Source organism: Limulus polyphemus, unplaced genomic scaffold (genome assembly GCF_000517525.1).
Source record: "Limulus polyphemus unplaced genomic scaffold, Limulus_polyphemus-2.1.2 Scaffold2493, whole genome shotgun sequence".
In the NCBI taxonomy this organism is placed as follows: Eukaryota; Metazoa; Arthropoda; class Merostomata; order Xiphosura; family Limulidae; genus Limulus; species Limulus polyphemus.
Genome location: NW_013668103.1, coordinates 16,599 through 38,592, shown reverse-complemented (window position 1 = coordinate 38,592; position 21,994 = coordinate 16,599). Strand labels below are relative to the sequence as shown.

Genomic DNA, 21,994 nt, shown 5'->3' with positions numbered 1-21,994 from the left:
CCTATTATATTTATTTTGTAACAATGATTGGTTGGTATTAACCTATTATATTTATTTTGTAACAATGATTGGTTGGTATTAACCTATATTTATTTTTGTAACATTTTTAAACTGTTTAAGAACCAAAAAATTTAAGATTTCTATAGTAATTGTTTGAAGCAGAAAATGCTAAAAGTTGAATACATGTGGTACTAGTTACTAAACATCAGTTACTACAGTAACACAAGTTACTAAGGTGACTAAACTATGCTTAGTTAGATTACTTAATGAGGTGATACAGGTTTGACTAACATGAAGGTGTGGATATGGCAAGGAGTCATGCCGGATGGCTTCATGTAAAACATCTTTCTGATATACACAGTTACTACTCATGATATACATGTTAACCATAGAATGCCAATATGGTTAGTTTAGTGTACAGGTTTAACTTGTACTGGGTCACAGTGACCCCACGCTGGGATTCTAGGGTTAAAAACAAATCTTTTACTACCAATTATACTGTAGTTTTTGACTAGCATGTAAACTGTTGGTCTTTGAATCTAATAATCAGAAAGCTACCACAGAAGATGTCTTTTATCTTATTATTATTTTGGCAAGTTTCATTAAAACCCAGCATAAAATAATTAGAATCAACTAGACATCGAAAAACAATTATCATCACAACCTCGCTTAGGCTTACAAACCTATAAAAACTCAAATTTGTGCACGGAATGTACATAACTGTCTTGCATTAATCTGGCTAGAACACTGGAAAAATGAGAACATCTTTTTCTAAGATACGAACCAAACAAAGTGTTTAGTCTGTGGTGTGTTTACCTGCTTATGTTCTAAGATACGAACCAACAAACAGTTAGATCTGTGGTGTGTTTACCTGCTTATATTCTAAGATACGAACCAACAAACAGTTTGGTCTGTGGTGCATTTACCTGCTTACGTTCTAAGATACGAACCAACAAACAGTTTGGTCTGTGGTGCATTTACCTGCTTACGTTCTAAGATACGAACCAACAAACAGTTTGGTCTGTGGTGTGTTTACCTGGTTATGTTCTAAGATACGAACCAACAAACAGTTTGGTCTGTGGTGCGTTTACCTACTTATGTTCTAAGATACGAACCAACAAACAGTTTGGTCTGTGGTGCGTTTACCTACTTATGTTCTAAGATACGAACCAACAAACAATTTGATCTGTGGTGTGTTTACCTGCTTATATTCTAAGATACGAACCAACAAACAGTTTGGTCTATGGTGCGTTTACCTGCTTATGTTCTAAGATATGAACCAACAAACAGTTTGGTCTATGGGGCGTTTACCTGCTTATGTTCTAAGATACAAACCAACAAAGTGTTTGGTCTGTGGTGTGTTTACCTGCTTATATTCTAAGAAACAAACCAACAAACAGTTTGGTCTGTGGTGTGTTTACCTGCTTATATTCTAAAATACGAACCAACAAACAGTTTGGTCTGTGGTGTGTTTACCTGCTTATATTCTAAAATACGAACCAACAAACAGTTTGGTCTGTGGTGTGTTTACCTGCTTATATTCTAAGATACAGACCAACAAACAGTTTGGTCTATGGTGTGTTTACCTGCTTATATTCTACGATACGGACCAACAAACAGTTTGGTCTGTGGTGTGTTTACCTGTTTATATTGTTGAACAATTTCTTCAAGACCATATTTTCGTTTGTAGTTGAAGTAGAAATTTTTACATTGTTCTTTTGTTTTGGTGGCCACCATCTCAGCTATGATTGCCCAGTTAGTTCCATGTTCCTTCAAGCCTCGCTTTGCAATCTCCGTCTCTTCTTCTGTCCACCTTGACGATTCAGTTGCTGTAAGAGATGAAGCAAAGACCGTCAACAGTTAATGGGAAAATAATCATTTGAATAATCATATCCAAATTTTACAAACAAACAAAACAGTATTGCAGTTAGTCTAATTAAGAGTTTAAACTATACAATAACAAATACTCTAGTTTGAAACAAATAAAACACTACTGCAGCCAATTTGACCGGTGTGTTATGTGATATGTAATTTTTATTTGATAATTGTCACTGAAACGAACATTTAGAAATTTTGAATTTGAACAGATGTTGACATTTTAGGAAAAAAAAAAATTCTCCCAAGTAATAAAATTTAGAGAAAGCAAAAACTTAACAGCAATAATTATTATATGTAGATCAAAATTAGTACAATATTGTTTTGATCAATTAGAATTGCAGTGATTATTTCTTATAACTTGGGTATTTATTTGAAGCTGTTGGTCGAACCGGTGGTTACACTAGTGTTTTATTTGTTTATAACTCTAATCCTTGACAATTTGTTACATTTATTTGAAGCTGTTGGTCGAACCGGTGGTTACACTAGTGTTTTATTTGTTTATAACTCTAATCCTTGACAATTTGTTACATTTATTTGAAGCTGTTTACGTGTCTTTTAAACTCTCATCCAACCATTATTACTTGTATCTCAAAACTACTAATATATTTTCCACAGTAAAAAATTGGTCACCGTTACCATTAGAATGGTTCCCTTTTGCCGATTTATTTTTTCGTTAATTCTCGGAAGGTGTGAAAAAGGAAAAACACTTTGGTAAGCTAAGTTATGTAGAGAGTAAAAAAATAACCATCATATCACACCTAAAAGTTTCTTTACAGAAAACATAAACCTACCCTCAGAATTAGGTGTATTTCCCAACTTACGAACTATACGATTATGGCAAGCCGTACAGCATCTGGTGATATCTGGAGGGATGGCTGAAATACATACACAATCACACAAGATATAATGCTCTGTTATTTTAAAAAATCAGTCATATACTGCTATAAAATTTTGTATCATTTACCTTACAATGAAGGGATTTGCAGGAAATTGACTGGAGTATGACTAATGACCGTTAATCACAAATGTTAAATAGAGATTTAACATTTAACGACGTTTCAGAACTTTGAGAGGATATCAAAGTAGTTTTGTAGGGTTTTGTTTTAATTATCCAACAAGACAGATAAACCTTCAAAATATTTCTGGCTTTACAGAAACTTTCAAGAACCTTGTGCATGCATGCACACCTATATCTATATTGAGGTTAGTGTAGTTTGTTTTAAAGATGTGGGTATTCTAGAATGGGTCTTGGGTCCGAATCTATAAACATGTCTATATATACACATATAAGTAATTGTAACATTACGTAGAAAATGTTTCAACAATTAACTATTTTTCATCTAAGGTTGGGAGAGAGAGAGTCAAATAATAAACATGTCTATATATACACATACAAGTAATTGTAACATTACGTAGAAAATGTTTCAACAATTAACTATTTTTCATCTAAGGTTTGGAGAGAGAGAGAGTCAAATAATGAAATTATATTATTTAAATCTTGAAAGATGGAAGTGAGTAGAATATTTAAGTTTAGGAACTATCTATATTAGAAGTAATTTTGTTTCGTCTTTGTAGTATTTAGCAAATACAAAATGTAACTTACAAAGTTCTGAAATGATGGAACTCTTTAGTTCCCAAGGTAACTCCAACCACATCCCAGGCAGAAGTCGTAATCGTTTTACTTTCCGTTTTGGAGTTTTACATGATGGAATTGGACATCTGCAGAAGAAAAAATAAATAAATTAAGCAAATTTATGTCTTACAAACCTACAAAATAATTTTCCATACCCAGCACGTGTGTTTCTCTAGCACTTTTCTTCCATACTGTTAAACATACTTAAAAAAAAGGATACATATTTCACAAAGGAGTCATCAACAACTCATAAAATACAACCAGACTTTCTTAGAAAATAAAATGCAAAAACTAGAATAAACAGAAGTACCAAAAAAACATTCTTGATTTCAAAATTATTGAGATATTGTACCAACATTTCAAATCTCGATTCGGGAAAACTTCAGTTCCTTAGGGTTCAAAATCTACAGAGAGTGATAGGATATGCCGAGGAAGAGTATAGATGAAAATCAGGAGTTATACTTACTATTAGACTGCAGGAGTCAAAATAATTTACACTAATAATTGGGTGGAAAATGTTGATCCTGCTGGGGACAAATGAATACGTTTCTACACCTGCCTTTAAGTTCACTACTCACTTACAGATCCATAATACTTTTACATTTTTTTATAACTATTAAGAATATTTGCTTTCATTGGTCATACTAATTAACTAATTAGAATTTTACAATAACGATTCTTTGTTGTAAGAATGGAATATCTGTACTCTTCCCAATTTTAGCCTAATACATTGTTGTTGATTTTTCTTTACTTCGTGACTTGAGGGTCTGAGGTTCGATTTCCATTGCCACCAAAGTTGCTCATCCCATCTTGGTTATAAAAAAGTTACTATGGCTATCTTCCACTGTCACAACTTTGAACAAATGACTAATGGGAAGGCAAATGGATGGCAGTGCGTACTGAATGGGAAAACTTTCACCATAAACAGGGGCTCATTTCTTGATGGGGGGGGGGTCTCCAAATGGTAATTTCTGTAGAACATCAATTGTTATTCCAATCGGATTAACACAAATATGAAAATTAATCCATAGTGTAAGTCCCTCAGCCTAATTGGGAGGGTGGGGGTGAGATCAGCTTTCTTTGGTGATCCTGATCACATGGGATTAATCCTGTCAAAAAGCAGGAAGAGTGAAGAATGTGCCATTATGAACTTGTCAATTACCCAGACATCATCAACTCAAAGTCTGGAAAAATATTTTCATGAAAGATATGTCAGAAGGGACGAGGACAAAAATTCTGAATATGTTTTAGCATAAATTACTTAATAATTACTTTTACAAGTTATTATCCTTTTAAGTATTAATAATAATAAAAAAGTTTTAACGCCTCTCTCTCTCTCTCTAAATCACAAATATCACAAAGTTCTTTTTGTGAGGGAGAAATACACAAAATAGCATCAATTTACTACTTATATTTATCTCCCACTGGATTTTCTTAACTAATGGCTGCTGTGCACTTACCTTCTCTGTATTGTTTTGAAGCGACACGTTGCACATACTCGCATTTCGGGAGTAAGTTCAGACTCTTTCACACCAAATGTATCACAGTTGGACTTAGTGAGAGGACGGGACTGAGAGGAATTTTCCACCTGCATCTTACACATTACACAAAAATAACCACTTCCTCCTAAAAGACGATAAGAAGTAAATGTTGTAACTAGTTACAATTACTTTTTGATTCTCAAATTTTTAATTGCCATTTAATTCTAGTTATGTTACATTTAAAGCATCATAAAAAATAAAAAAAGCAATACCGTTTAAAAAGAAAAACAATGTACAAGAGATTTATAGATGTGTTTTATTTCATGGAAGAAGCTTATTACCTAACATTGTAAAATAACAAATATAGCCTCATATACGAATAAAGCTTTAAATAACATTACGGAAATGTCAAGTTTATAAATTAATAAAACAGAAAAGAAAGCCCGTTCTTAATAAACCCCTGTAGGACACTCATGATTTTAAGTCCATGATCAGTGATGATAATGTGCTGGTAACATGTTCAGGAGAATATCATGGCTCAAACCTTGGACCTCCCAATCTACAGCTAGGTATGCAAACCACAAGGCCATGTTGGTTCATCACTAATATGTTACTGTATTATTGTCATATACTAAAAATAAACAACCGTTATTTTACCAGTTTTCATAACAACTTTCACTAAATCAGCCCCACAAAACATCTTTACCTCAGAGATCTTTTATTTTCTGAAATTATTTATCCTGCTTATTTAAGAATTAATTAATTTATTTTTTTGAATGTCTAATTTGTTTTTCCTCTACATAATATGGCTTCCAATGGAGCAATCACTGTTTATTTTTTGGAAATTCCAGAGTAGACAGATTCTCTAAACGAGTGTTATCAGTCTAAAAATCATAGTTACGTCATTGAACATCGAAATTACTACTCTCAAATTCAAAATCATATTTCTACTTGAGGGAATTAAACAGGGATAATAAAAGTAACAATATGCCAAAAAATAGCATCTTAAAAGATTTTAAGCGGTATAGTACATTACATTAAATTCGTTGATCTGCTATAGTCGAACAGTTCTAAAAAATCATTTCACTAGTATAGCAGATAGACTAGCTTTATGGTTCACCAGTTCTTCTACGATAATGAGCAGGTTAATTTTGAAAAATGATAATTGATAACACGTGGTGTTAGAATGTTAAGATATCCTGAAATTAATTCTTATGTGTAGTGACAAATAGAATTGAATAAAAATTACATTTCCACTTAATCGAGCCGATTTTAACACTTGCTATTCAAGTAACTTTCTAAAATAAATAGTCGTATCCCAACCAGCCTGAAGAGTCCCGGTATCGGGTGAAAGGCCTCACGTCCACTGAATATAGCAAGTGTGGTATGATAGATATGTTATTATATATTCTTATTTAATTTTACTCAAAAATTCTTATTAATAACACACACAAACACTATCAAATATGAAAATACTAAAACATAATTTTAATTTTCAAACAGATAGCTTTTTAAATATATTATATAACAAATATTTTTTTAAAGCCTTGAAAGTTTACACACATATACAGTATGTTTACCTATCATTTCAGTAGTACAAGTTAAAAACCAGCATCTAGAGGGTACTAATAATTCAAAATTGATTGTTTCATGACTTTCTATTAGCGAAAACTCAAATATAAAAAATAATATCAGTTAACTTTTACTAGCTTTAAAATCGCTAATTCTGAATAGTTTTCTAAGGCCTGCAATATTTTACGTTTTTATGCAGGCCTATGTTATGTCAGGCTAATTTATGCACCACTGTTGGCTTAACCACAAAGTTGTGGTTAAATTGGGCCATACAAATGATGGTTGCACTTGGTGTAGCAACAAAAACCAAAAATTATATTACTTTCACTAATTACCGCTAGAGAGCGCTACATTCATTTGTCATACAACATATTCAATGAGAAATATCTTAATGAAATAAATCGTCTTCAAAATAAGTATTAGTTAGATTAAGCTGTATATTGAACTTTGTATAGTTATAAAAACCAAAAATTATATGTTTATTTACATTTATTGCCGCTAGGGAGAGCCACACTCATTTTGCATACTTTATACTTAATTAATGATGAATATTTTAACGGAATAAACTGTTCTCAAAATAAGCAATACTTGTATTAAGCTGTAGATTGAACTTAATGGCAGAAATTGTTTGTTTTAGTCAAATAAGCCAAACCGAAAATACTGTACAAATACATTTCCTAAAATGTCACTTAAACTGATATATGTATACAGACATACACACACACACACACACATTTCATGACACACTATTTACTTTAGTCGACATAATATTTAGAAAAACATTACAATACAAACAATTCATTTATTATTATGGCTATTAACTCATGAAACACGCGGCTAGCAAATACAATAGATCAATTTTCATGCTTAGGTTAAACCTCCACTTTTTTTTGGGGGGGGGGCTATTTCTCCGAATGACATATATATATAGACGCTATAAAGGGATATAACCAAGACAACATGCAACTTTCCAATGTGCAACAAACCGGAACGTGATTAGACCAAACTACTGACAGTTGAAGGTAAATTTGTCACGCATAGTGACACCAATGTTGCCCAGGGGAAATATCTTTATTCATAATAATTGACTAGACGCGTATTTAGGAAATACAGGAGGCATGTTCAGTGTAAGAATATTTACCAGCAAAACGACCAATAAAACTATCTGAACACATTTTACTTAAAAAGGAAAAAAAAGAGCTAATTAGCATAGTTGAATACGAGCAATTTAAGTATTATACATGTATATATATATATATATATATGCCTTACAATTGGTGAACTTGATGTAGCAACAAAAACCAAACTGTGTTATCACCCATTGCCGTTTGGAGGCGCTATCCTATTTTTTTTTTTTTTTTATATACCGGGTATAAATTAATTGCAAATATCTTAATGGAATAAACTGTCCTCAAAATAAGCATTACTTAATTTTTTTTCGTTTAAAAATTAATTTAACTATGACATAGATCATTTTCTAATTCCCACACCATGCACCGACTTATAAATAAAAATAAAAAAAGACAATCGACCAGACATTAGCTGAGAGATAAAATACCGATCGGAGACAAATTACATCTGTTAAATAAATCAAATAAAGCGTATATTATATTTATTTCTTAATTTCGCGCGGATGTACACAAGGTCTACCTGCACTAGCCGTCCCTAATTTTGAATTGATAAACTAGAGGGTAGACAATCAGTTAATGGCACCCACCGCCAACTCTTGAGCTACTCTAATTGAATAGTGGGATTTGTCCGTCAATATTATAAAGATCCCACAGCCGCAAAGTGCGGAGCGCGTTTCTGCGGCAAAGCTTGGTAGATTATACGTAACGCTCACTTAAGATTATTAATAAGAACTTCTGAGTGAATATAAATAAACTTGTATCAACCACAACACCATATCTACTGTTACAATATGAACAGTCTAAGGCTGACGTGTGATTTTTATCAATTTTATTTAAGCCACTGGTGATTGATGACGTATGTAATTATTAACGTAACCCTGGTCTTGTCGCCATTAACTTCCTAAAAATAATAATTGAATTATATACCATATTATTTTTAAATTCCAGTTATTTCCATGTTAAACAATAGCTACGGATCCGTTTCCAGTCATTCACTTTAAAAACACATCTACAATTCTGCCAAGGTTGGAGGAATTATTAGGGAGTGCTTGTCCCTCCTTCCCTTTCTTACTTCAAAGAAGATATATCGAAAACACGAGTGGGTATAGGATATTCAACAGTCTCAAACAAAACAAAAGTACGTACACAATATTTCACTGTCACGATTTTAATCCAAACTTGACATTTTTTTTTTAATCTTCCCCTATATGCAACTTGAATCACTAGTCTGAGCTGACTTTATCATTAAAAGATGTCTGACGATGACGAAAAACCCAAATACGTTTCATCCTTTTTTATTTGTTGTTGTCGTTTGTATCTTGAAAATGTTTAAGCCTATTACTGTGTTAACGTTAGTTTCAGTAACAGTTTTGGTTGAAGTATTTAGTATATCTATTACTTTTCTTCTGTTCTAAGCTGGTGATTATTTGGCATTGTTAACTTAATAACTGGAATAAGGACTAACTTATACTTCCTAAACTGTGAGCCTCGTGAGCTATTATTGGGATTAAGGCCGAGAATATCGCTAACAGTGAAGGTACCCACTGCTACTAATGGCTAGAGGTTACTTGCTTTGATCAGATGTTAATGATTATCAAAATGGTAGTAACGGATGGTTTTTGTTTAATTACCAGAAAAAGCCTTTCAGGAGTGATAGTTAGGTGATTTTCCACCTTCTGTGGCTCGGAGTGATAGTTAGGTGATTTTCCACCTTCTGTAGCTCGGACTGTGGTAATCCAAACTATCATATATTTTCTGTGGATATACTCTACTGGACCCTTACTTCACATACCAAATTTAAAGGCAATCCGTGACAAAAATACAGCAGATATAACATCTCAAATTTTGATTCAAGTTCTTTCTACTTTTATCACCTTCGCACCAAAAGTACGGAAACATTATTTGATAGAAAAACATACGTAACTTTTAGGGCTTTTTGTTTTCAAATTTGGTACACTGATAGATCTCTACAGCCTACAATTGTGTGTCAAATTTGGTACACTGATAGATCTCTACAGCCTACAATTGTGTGTCAAATTCGGTACACTGATAGATCTCTACAGCCTACAATTGTGTGTCAAATTTGGTACACTGATAGATCTCTACAGCCTACAATTATGTGTCAAATTTAGGTACACTGATAGATCTCTACAGCCTACAATTGTGTGTCAAATTTAGTACACTGATAGATCTCTACAGCCTACAATTATGTGTCAAATTTGGTACACTGATAGATCTCTACAGCCTACAATTATGTGTCAAATTTAGTATAAATATAAGCAACATGTACAAAGTTATTCAACAAAAATCGCTAAATTTTGAACAAAAATTTTGGTGGGTGTTGACAAAAAAGTCATGATATTTAGTCACGCCTTAGGTGTGAAAAAAAGGGGTGCGGCCAAAATAAGGATTGAACGTGCGACTTGAAGGAATAAAATACGCGGCCTGGCTAACTAATGAATGAATATTTGCTGTTAAATTTTTATCAATGCTACAAATGTAGCTACCAGTTTGGCCGCTAAATTTTGATTTCATTCCTTTAAATTGCACGCTAAGTCATCCCGCCCCCTTTTTTTACACCTAAGGTGTTTCTGATTAGATAATAATAGTTAACAAATATTTATTTACTGACCTGTGCGAGTCTCCAATAAGTATTATATAACAGTATATATAAAGATAATATCACAAAAACTACTGTTTAACAGATCACGCTTCTCAGTATACCGTGTTATGTACCATGATAATTGATATAGAGCAAACGGCTGATATTAACAGCGTTTCGACAGAGGCTTTCTTTGTTGAATTCCCAGCAAACCTGATGACATTTGGTATTGTGCGAACGGCCTCGTTGGCAGTCGAGTGGTTACAATGTTCTTTATTAAAAATATATTCATTGTTATAGTAAAGTCACATTTCTGTTGGTGTAAAAATTTAAATTATAATCGATAACCATGACGGCGAAGAACTCAATTATGTCACACTCCGCCACCCGAGAGTATTGTTTATAAGTGTCGTCAATCCTACACACACACACGGAAGGTCATACGTTCCAATTTTAATACTACGTTTCTGTGAAGTTAAAGGGGGTGAAATTATATTTGGCCCATTACATGTCTCATTGCCCGCCCTCCGAACTTAAGAAAAGATGGTTTGTTTGTAGAATTTCGCGCAAAGCTACACGAGGGCTATTTGCGCTAGCCGTCCCTAATTTAGTAGTGTAAGACTAGAGGGAAGGCAACTAGTCAACACCTCTCACCGACAACTCTCGGGTTTATCAACGAATAATGGGATTGACCGAAACACTATAACGCCCCCACGGCTGAAAGGGCAAGCATGTTTGGTGTGACCCTCAGATTGCGAGTCGAGCGCCCCTAACCACCTGGCCATGGCCGCCCCCCAAGAAAAGATGGAGTCGAGACATGTCTGATCTTTAAAGACTTGCCGTTGAGCTACGGGGAGGTGGGTTGCTTTAAATATCGTCAATAAAAAAAACCAATGAAGAAGTTCAAATAAAGAAGATGCCAAATTTTCTGAAACAGGTAATACTAATAATCGAAACTAAACACCAAGAGAAATGTTAGATGAACACATTAATAACATTTGAACTTCATGTGTGGTATCCATTACGAAGAATATGAAGAGCAGTTAATATGAAAATGAAATACGGATGTTTCTACACACCTTTAATTTTATTTTATTTTCGTGCTGAGAACAAAGAATTTCCGTAAATTAACAGTAAATTGGATGGCCTGACTCACTTTATTGTCCATAATTTATAGAATAATAAACAATGATTTAAGTGATCGCGTTTTCGTTGTCGCTCACGAAGCAACACAGCATGTGCCGGTCACGAGATCGAACACTAAAAGCAGAGTGATTGCGCATCAACAGCCACGGGTAACGAGAACGTTATTCTGATTACCCGAGAGGCCAAGGACTTGCCAACAATGATCCTCTAATTGCCTCGTTCGAGATATGGAGTATGTCTTTTCGTCAGAAATCAATAAATAAATAAATAAATAGAAAAAAAAATAAACCATTGTACACGAATATTTTAAAGTGCGCTATTACTGAAATTGATAGCTGGCAACCCCGCTGAACAGATGTTTCGCTGAACTTGCCAGAAAATACGATATTGCATTTTTTTTTAACTCTCAAGTTATCGAACAATTTCCCCAAGTTTACTCACGCCAGATGGCGCTCCACATCCTTAGGGCATATCCCATAGAATGTTTCTTGTAAATGCTTTACCGTTAATTTTACCTGGCCAAAAAGGTAAACAACCGAAATAACATGGTTTGTCGGAAATTGATGGATTTCCTTTTGGCTTGCAATAACTAAACCCAATTTCACCTATAATTAACTACGTTACTTATACGCTTCTGAACACTTATATGCATTCACATTCCACTTCCTTTTAATTAATAAATCACGACACTGAAATATAATTACATTCCAGTAAACACTACTTCGAATAAATTTACATCGCGTTACTGAGTGCTTATTATTTTCCATTAGGCTTAGGAAAATTAGAAATAGTTTAGTATTTAAATAATTTTCCATGATTTAACAAAATAAAATGTCGTGTGACGTTCGAGTAAAGTTTTATTATCTAAAGCTTTGATATATTATGTTGAGAACTTCGTAAAAGTGTTCTGTGAGGACTTCGGAAGACCTTCCGTAACCTACTACTACTCGCCATTTCACCCTGGGTGTGAGTTACGGAACTACGAATATACATACAGTCCCGCTCTCTAACCACTAGGCCACGCTCGACCTACACCTCTAAAGACTAAGAACTGTAGCATCACACATCATTGTATACCCTAAAAAATATATCATTGTATGCCCTAAAAATATATATCATTGTATGCCCTTAAAAACATATATCATTGTATGCCCTAAAAATATGTATCATTGTATGCCCTAAAAATATATATCATTATATGCCCTAAAAATATATATCATTGCATACCCTTAAAAATACATATCAATCTCTTCTATGTCCTCTGGTTACTTAAATAGCTACCAGACAAATTATTTTTTACTAAACTGACGATTTCATAAATAGATCGTCAGGTACTCGAGAACACTAAGGATTTGTTTGTTTCTTTGCACAACAATTATCTACACAATCTGGAGCTGATTTGGAGTAGTGAAAAGGTAGCTAGTGAACAGCACCTACCGAAATCTCTGGAGCTATTCTTTATCGACGAAAATGAGGGATTGACCGTTACGTTATACGTCTGCATTGCTGAAAAGGGGAGCATGTTCGGTGGTGAGGTTCGAGTTCTCGACCTACAGATTGCGAGTCGAGCGCTCTAACCACCAGGCCTTGCGCAAAGCTAAACAAAGGTTATCTGCAATAGCCGTTTCTAATTTTGAACTGCTAGATTAAAGGAAAAGGCAGCTATTTAACAGCACCCACCGCAAAAATTGAGCTATTCCAATCCAATTATGATATTTTAACATCACTCTTATAACACACCCAGGAAGCCAAGGTCAGAAGCGCGACTCATGGCAACTGACGCGAATCTTGAGGCCTTGGATTTACAGTGCGGCACACTAAAAACCGGGTTTCGCTCAAGCCGACACTAATAGAATTAATTAATGGTAATTAATAAAAGAGTATGAATTCTGTATAAAAATACTATTAAATATGAATAATATCAAATAACACGTTGCCACATTAAAGTGGTACTTAATCACTATAAGTAAAAACTATCGATAATTTAAGAGCGACATCTATACGAGAAAATTAAAGCTAAAGAATTGTAAAACATGGACGCTGTAACATCTGCATCTCTATAATTAAATGCGTTTGTAATTAATCATGGAACTGTATTATGCGACAGAATAACAATGAAATGTTTGGTCTGGCATATTAATCTCCACACCAAACAGAAAAACGTCATCATGAGGTGTGCCGTTGCTTTGTAAAGTAAACGGAGTATTAATAACGTCCAACTAAACGGCGTAAAGTACCGCCAGTATACAGTCAATTACTAATAATTACAACCAACATGGGATTCGGGACACTTATCTTTCACTAACCCTTTAAATTAAAGTGTTCACAATGAAATTCTTCCTCACATCTTAGGCCTAATGTTCCATAGGACTTTAGATACACACGGTGGCCAATCGTATTTCTTGTAAAATATGTATTTGTGGGTATAAAATATGGTATCACGTCATGCAAGTAAATTAGATCAAACAGCACTTACAGCTTTTGTTGTCTTAAATGCGATTAAAACACGCCATTGTCTAACAACAAAAATCCACAGAAAGTAGGCCTAACTGTAGCGTTGCTATTAAAATATGAAAATAATCGAGAAAAGATGGAGTTAGAGGTGCCACAAAGTATACGTGATAATATCTTATCATAATGAAGCTATATCATCATAGATAAACATTCAAAGGAAAAACTGGAGAGCAAACACAATTTATATAAGTTAGTTTTACTAGCGCCATCTACCAAAGATAAAACGATCACTGCAAACCGAATTGCAACAAATTTTATCAGATAAAATAAACCAGATAAACTACAAATGTAATGTTTTTATAAATATTTATAACAGCCAGAAAAGTTATAGTCACACAATACAGATAAGTGACAATATTAAGTGACCATAAGCGGAAATATAATAAGTACCTATCTAATTAGAATGTATGTCCACTTGCAATATGCCAGCCCGATGTGGCATATAGAACATACACTATGTGTAAATAAAGACAGCAAATTCTAGAAGGTCATACTTGCGTAAACTACAAAGGCTACCCCCCTTTTCCCTAAACCCCACCTGGCCAGAAGGCAAGTTGTTATTACAGCTCTCTGTTTAGCTAATCAATTCACTCAGCCGTATCAATTTCATCTAACATGCGTTTTTTTTTTTTTTAACAGGATATGGCTGGAAGGAATTACGTTTTCATCAAGTACCTCTTACTTAATCCCCACAGGCCTCGATGATACAACATTCGTTTTGAAAGACAAACAGTAAGTCCAAACAAAGTGTTCCAATTCAGGGAACATTAAAAATCACATAATTTTCGTACGGTTAATTATGAATGACGTGCGTGTTTCGTGACAAAGAAACTGGAAGACTCTGTACACTTTATGCTGTATTCTGTGATCGTAGCACGTGAACAACAAGCTCGTTCATTGGCCAGCACCTTTGAAATACAATCCTCTCGGAACTAGTAATATATTTGTATTCATATAATATCGAATTCCCAGAGTTAAACCAGTAGCGAAAACCTTCCATCTTCACAAAACCCGAGAGCTAAGACACAGAAAACAAGCTATAGTAGTTGAATAATCATGTACAAACAAGGACACGAATCCCCCAAAACAAACCTGGTGTCGTCTACTTGAATCAATGTTTAAATCGGGTAACAATTCCAAAACGAACTACCAGTAAATGGAGGAGAATAGTTAACAAAACTTAGTGAACTACTTGATAAATACAACAGTTAACCAAAACGAAGTTAGGAGGTTATATTAAATTAGCAACAGATCGGTTGTCTACATCAAGAAGTCCAAAGCCTAGAGGGTTCAAGTTATTTTGAAAGGGACAACACCCTAAAAGAAAAACCTCACAGAACAACTTCGTAGGTACAACAGATATAATCAATGACTTACATGAGAAAAAAAAAATCAACCCAGAAGAAAAGTATTTATTGATCTTCTTAACAGTGACGATAACCTAGAAGAAAGAGAAAAATCTTACCGACGTGCTCGAGAGGAAACTACAATATACTAACGATCCAAGGAAAACCAAACTAAAGTTAGTTTGGAAACCACAGTTAAGAAACTAAGTGGAACAACCAAGTTTAAATGGTAAGAATGTCCTCAAACTTGTCTGTTGATTTTTTTTATACTGAATACAGTAATCACTTTAGTTAATTTATTTTTTGACTTTATTAAGCGATAAAGTTATATGAACACTACAAATACTGAATGATCTAACGGATTCAACAGAAACATTATTCTCTTGGGTAAAAATAATGGAATTTTTTGAATTAATGACAAAATAGACTTAAAAGAGGCCTGGATACCAGGAGTTTCATTTGACCGAAATTACAGTCTAAGGACTAGCTAATTGCTGAGACTGCCTTACTTTTAACGATATTACATAAATAAACCTCGAGTTTATTACAGTTTGGTTGTTTCTTCCTAGACGATGATGTTCGTTTCTTGATTTTATGCAACATGTATGATAATAACTAGCATGATTTGCAAATGTTCCAAGAGAACACAAACTGTCAAAAACATGTTTCCAATCATAGGACAGTAAATGAACTAATCGTTTGTCTTTATAGATAATAATGGATCTCTGAAACACGTCCACTAAAACAAGTCATTTTCCAGGGATACCCTTAAAAGAATTTTAAGTCTTATTAAACAGGTAATTTTTAGCTAAGATAACATTTCTGGTACAGAAAAGACTAATGGACAAATAGAGTCCACTGTGGTGATCACATACAGAATACAAATATAGTGTTTAGTCACCTTGTCTACCTTTAAATTCTGATCAAATACAGTTCATTATGGTGAAAACCTGTTGGTAATCTATGAGAGTTTTATGTTTTGATAAAAGATCAAATAACGTATATTACAGTAACACAAAATAAATAGTCTACTTGTTATCCTTAAGTTTTGATAAAGTATCAAATATTGTATATTACAGTAACACAAAATAAATAGTCTACTTGTTATCCTTAAGTTTTGATAAAGTATCAAATATTGTATATTACAGTAACACAAAATAAATAATCTACTTGTTATCCTTAAGTTTTGATAAAGTATCAAATAACGATATATTACAGTAACACAAAATGAATAGTCTACTTGTTATCCTTAAGTTTTGATAAAGTATCAAATATTGTATATTACAGTAACACAAAATGAATAGTCTACTTGTTATCCTTAAGTTTTGATAAAGTATCAAATAACGTATATTACAGTAACACAAAATGAACAATCTACTTGTTATCCTTAAGTTTTGATAAAGTATCAAATAACATATATTACAGTAACACAAAATGAATAGTCTACTTGTTATCCTTAAGTTTGATAAAGGATCAAATAACATATATTACAGTAACACAAAATTAATAGTCTACTTTTTATCCTTAAGTTTTGATAAAGTATCAAATATGGTATATAACATTAACACAAAATGAATAGTCTACTTGTTATCCTTAAGTTTGATAAAGGATCAAATATAATTCATTATGGTAAAGATAATGTGTATCCACCTTATTGATTCTCAGAGTAACATTTTATTCAAAAATTTATTTTAATAAAAGATAGTTTCCAAATTATATCGGTTTTTATAAAATAAAAGTCCCCAATTCGTTTTAAATGAAGTACATGTGATTATAAGAAAACACTGTATTTAAAAAATATTATCACAAAAGTAACAGCATAACTTAAAACACTAGTACTGTCATGCTAGTTCTGAATAAAGAAATGGGAAAACTTATTCCATAAATAAGAAAACAATACGAGTTTCCAATCCAGACCTTATTTTTCTCTCATTTGTACAGAAATAAAACATTCACGATGTGGAGGAGACAACATCCCGACTGTTTCTCGGAAGAAGTAATAGTAATGGCAGGAGGAGAGACGTTTAAAGTACACAGAAACTTACTGGCACAAAATAGTGAATTTTTTAAAGCTCTGTTAAACTATTCTTATCCTCACTTGGATTCTAAAGGAGAGACAGGTGAACCACTGATTTTACCCTCAGTATCAGCTTTGGTATTTTCTGTTCTTTTAGAGTTTCTCTACACTGGACGGCTCAATGTGACCAACGAGAACATTTATGATGTACTGGTAGCAGCACAGTTACTGAATTTGCCCACTGTTATTTTAACGTGTAAATCCTTGCTAGCCCAAAGGCAACTGGTCGGTTGCCCTATTCCTTCAGCACCTTCCAGCTTGATTCCCACTAACTTTTGTTATTTAGCACATATTGGTAGGAGTTTGTCACACTTGAGTTATAGGTTACCTCAGTATCCTGTTCCTACTTTTCCTTTTTATTTAGCTGATAACCTGATATCCTCTAACAACACACCTAACATTCTCAAACCAATTCCAGTGTTTCCCCAAAAAGGTTTGTCAAGCTTCAATAACATGGATCATCCCCAAATTGGTAACCCAACTACAAAAACAAGAGGAAAGCCACAAAGCAATATTAATATTAATTCAAGGATAACTGGTAGAAAGAGAAGTCTTGTTCAACAACCCACTTACTCCTCTCAGCACACAATGGAAAAGAAGATGTTATCCACCTCAACAGCAACATCCGTGAAATCTTTCACCAAGAAACAACATCCACAGAGGTCACAAGCAACATTGTGTCTGGATGAAAACGTAATTATTGACTATGCAGAGTGTGATGGACCAATCAAGTTTGAGCGAGTTATCAACCAGAATTATCACTTCCACACGTCTCACCTGACTTCAATGCTCAATTTAGAAAGAAATGAAACCCTGGAAGACTCCTTGGATGGCAGCTCCATTCCGCCAACAGACCACTCTAGCATGGCTTCATGCACTTCTTTAATGTCAACACCAAATACAGATTCCAGCATTCCAACATTATTAACAGAAAAGACCAAATTGTATTTTAAAAATTCTACACAATCAAAAATATACAACAATGCAGTTTCATGTCATTCGTCAATGTCAACAGAAAAGACCAAATTGTATTTTAACAATTCTACACAATCAAAAATATACAACAATGCAGTTTCGGGTCATTCGTCAATGTCAACAGAAAATACCAACTTAGCTTCTGGCAGTTCCTCACTGTCAATAGAAAACAACAACATAGCTTCCGGCAGTTCCTCACTGTCAACAGAAAACAACAACATAGCTTCCGGCAGTTCCTCACTGTCAACAGAAAACAACAACATAGCTTCCGGCAGTTCCTCACTGTCAACAGAAAACAACAACATAGTTTCTGGCAGTTCCTCACTGTCAACAGAAAACAACAACATAGTTTCTGGCAGTTCCTCACTGTCAACAGAAAACAACAACATAGTTTCTGGCAGTTCCTCACTGTCAACAGAAAACAACATAGTTTCTGGAAGTTCCTCATTGTCAACAGAAAATACCAACACAGTTTCTGGAAGTTCCTCATTGTCAACAGAAAATACCAACACAGTTTCTGGAAGTTCCTCATTGTCAACAGAAAATACCAACACAGTTTCTGGAAGTTCCTCATTGTCAACAGAAAATACCAACACAGTTTCTGGCAGTTCCTCACTATCAACAGAAAAGAACAACATAGCTTCTGGCAGTTCCATGCTGTCCAAAGACCCCTTAGATGCCAGCTCCATTCTGCCAACAGACCACTCCAGGGTGGTTTCATCTTTAATGTCAACACCAAATACAGATTCCAGCATTCCAACATTATCAACAGAAAAGACCAAATTGTATTTTAACAATTCTACAGAATCAAAAATATACAACAATGCAGTTTCAGGTCAATCGTCAATATCAACAGAAAATACCGACTTAGCTTCTGGCAGTTCCTCACTGTCCAAAGGAAATACCGACTTAGCTTCTGGCAGTTCCTCACTGTCAAAAAGAAATACCGACTTAGCTTCTGGCAGTTCCTCACTGTCAAAAGGAAATACCAGCTTAGCTTCTGGCAGTTCCTCACTGTCAAAAGGAAATACCAGCTTAGCTTCTGGCAGTTCCTCACTGTCAAAAGGAAATACCAGCTTAGCTTCTGGCAGTTCCTCACTGTCAAAAGGAAATACCAACTTAGCTTCTGGCAGTTCCTCACTGTCAAAAGGAAATACCAACTTAGTTTCCAGAATTTCTTTACCCTCGACAGGAAATACCAACTTAACTTCAGGCAGTTCCTTAATTTCAACAAGAAACTCAGACTCGTGCTGCAGTAAATCTGGTATTACTAATGAAAAACACACTTTTGAACGGGATGAAATGGAAAAGGATACATCCACTAAGGAGGTTTCTTCAAGGTACCATGTTGTGACCACCGTTTCTAAAGCAGACATACAAGATTCTTCTTCTTCTAGCAGCAGTATTATATTTCCAGACACAGATGATGAAACAAAGACAAATAGCAGCACGTTTCCTCATCCAAGAACAAAACCAGGACATGACAACTCCTCTCTCATCTACCACTGTGTATATTGTAAACACTCTTTCCGCAGTAAGTACTGCTATGAAAAACACAAAAGGCGCCACATAAATCCAGTCATGGTAGAAGTGAAAGTACCAACAGACTCTGACTGCTCTGTTCCACGACCTCCCGACAAGAACGTAGCTTTTTATCCCTGTAAAAACTGTGGTTCAAAGTTTCCAAGCTATTACTTTGTTCACAAACATAGGAAACATTGTCCAGGGAAAGGTTTTTCTGAACTACCACACTGCTAAACATTAAGTGATTGTTATGAAAATAAAAAACCACAGAGAATCATCACTCCTGGAAAAAGTCTTCTACCTGAATAGAAGAATTATTAGTGTTCAATATGACATTTCAGTCTGCTTGATAGTAATAAAATCTCCATTTAATTAGTGTGTACACATTCATAGATGAGTTTTTGTCACAGTTGAAAGAAAATTTACTCATTTCTACGGTATAATACAGAAATAACATCATTATAAATAAAAGAAGAAATGCACAAACAGTCAAAAACTCGTTTATAATGATTGTTTCTAGTACGGCTGGTATGGCAACAAGAAACTGCATCATGTATCTTCACTATAACCCAATTATTTCTAAGCAAAGCTGTTTTGAAGCTCAGGCAGTATACTACCACTTTAATATGACATTTAAACTAAAATTGCAAAAAATTGTTGTTGTTTTTTTTCCAAAAGAAACTAAATAAGTAATAAGTACTAAATAAATAACATGACTGTAAATTAAAATCGTTTTCAAATCCCTCTATTTCCTTGAAGTGAACCTTTCTCTTTCCAGCAATTGTTTTTTGGCTAAATATGTATTGTAGAAATCAATATCTTAATACAAGCTTTGCTTATGTACTGATAATAAAGTTTTAAGAACTACTTATCTCTCAAATGAATGTTATGGAAGCAAATAGTAAACGTACGCTTTATTACTGTGACTTTCTGTGCAAAAATAAATTGATTTCTCATTCCTTACGTCGTTTTCTCATTCATAAGATCGTAGCTACGACTTTGAAGAGTAGCAACTAACATTATATTCTTCACATTTCTATGATTAGACCATTTAAATAAAATTGGTACTTCCAACAATAACAAAAGAAAATACGTGAATTCTGAGCTGTACAAGCCTATTGGTGTGTCTCTAGAGTCTAGTTAAATTCTGTATTTAATAACCAATGAAATGACAACTGAAGTTTGAAGCATTCAAGATGTAAAAGTTCGAATTCCATCAGATCTCAGTTTCCATTCCTTATTAAAATTTATATTTTTTTTTTTTTCTTGGCTTTATTTTGTACATTTTATTTTTCTAAGGAATACCAATTGTTTTTGATTGTCAATTAATTGTTTTATTTACTTATCAAGTTGTGAGAGATGTACTGTCATTTCTGACCGATACTCTTATCAGAAAATGTGCAACTGTAGTTTGCATGTTTGACCCTAACGTAATAAATAATTAGTAATAGTAAGTAGTGTTTTCTAATATTTCTCCAAATCTGTCGTATTCTACTGAAATGAATAAAATAAATACAGTTGTGGGAAACAGGTCTATAAAAGTAATCATTGTTATGGTTTTATGAAGTCGCGATTTATTATCCCAATTCGATTGTGTTACTTTAACTTATTCCAGTTTTCATAATTAATTTTTATTACAGTACTTATGCTTCTGCCATTACTGTTAACATATTAATACTTTATACACTGTGATTACTATTGTTATTGGTTCTTATCTAACCTGTGATATGTACTACCATTTTCTTGAATATTTGAACATCATTAATTAATGTATAGTTTTTTTTGTTGTTGTTGTTGACTACCCCAGTTATTTTACTTGAATATTTAAAGTTGAAATCAATTATTTAACAAAGAAACTCACAAATACAAGCAAAGTATAATTGGATAGTTTTTGTGAAAAAATTATCAGCATAGCATTATTCTTTATTGTTTGTTATGGATTTCGTGCAAAGCTACACGAAAGCTATCTGCGCTAGCAGTCCCTAATTTAGCAGTGCAAAACTAGAGGGAAGGCAGGTAGTCATCAACACCCACCGCCAACTCTTGGGCTACTCTTTTACCAACGAATAGTGGGATTGACCATCACATTATAACGCCCTAACCACCTGGCCATTCT

General features: G+C 33.8%; 2 protein-coding genes across 3 annotated transcripts in view; one reads left to right on the top strand and one right to left on the bottom strand.

Moving 5' to 3' along the window:
• Positions 1-21,994, bottom strand: part of LOC106467112 — a gene marked incomplete at its 5' end in the record, with an annotated part of 42,555 nt that overhangs the window by 7,563 nt on the left and 12,998 nt on the right. The window contains 4 exons of the mRNA XM_022395236.1: positions 1,642-1,829; positions 2,670-2,753; positions 3,482-3,597; positions 4,972-5,137. Coding sequence (XP_022250944.1) covers positions 1,642-1,829; positions 2,670-2,753; positions 3,482-3,597; positions 4,972-5,137 — 554 coding nt within the window. The remainder of the gene's footprint in view (positions 1-1,641; positions 1,830-2,669; positions 2,754-3,481; positions 3,598-4,971; positions 5,138-21,994) is intronic.
• LOC111087696 (cell wall protein AWA1-like) lies at positions 14,828-20,846 on the top strand. 2 transcript variants are annotated; one of them, XM_022395238.1, is made up of 3 exons: positions 14,828-15,531; positions 16,014-16,099; positions 17,244-20,846. In XM_022395238.1, the coding sequence occupies exon 3, from the start codon at positions 17,260-17,262 to the stop codon at positions 20,110-20,112; it is 2,853 nt and encodes a 950-aa protein (XP_022250946.1). In that variant the 5' UTR covers positions 14,828-15,531; positions 16,014-16,099; positions 17,244-17,259; the 3' UTR covers positions 20,113-20,846. The 2 variants fall into 2 exon arrangements, with proteins under 2 accessions (XP_022250946.1, XP_022250947.1); XM_022395239.1 differs by lacking the exon at positions 16,014-16,099.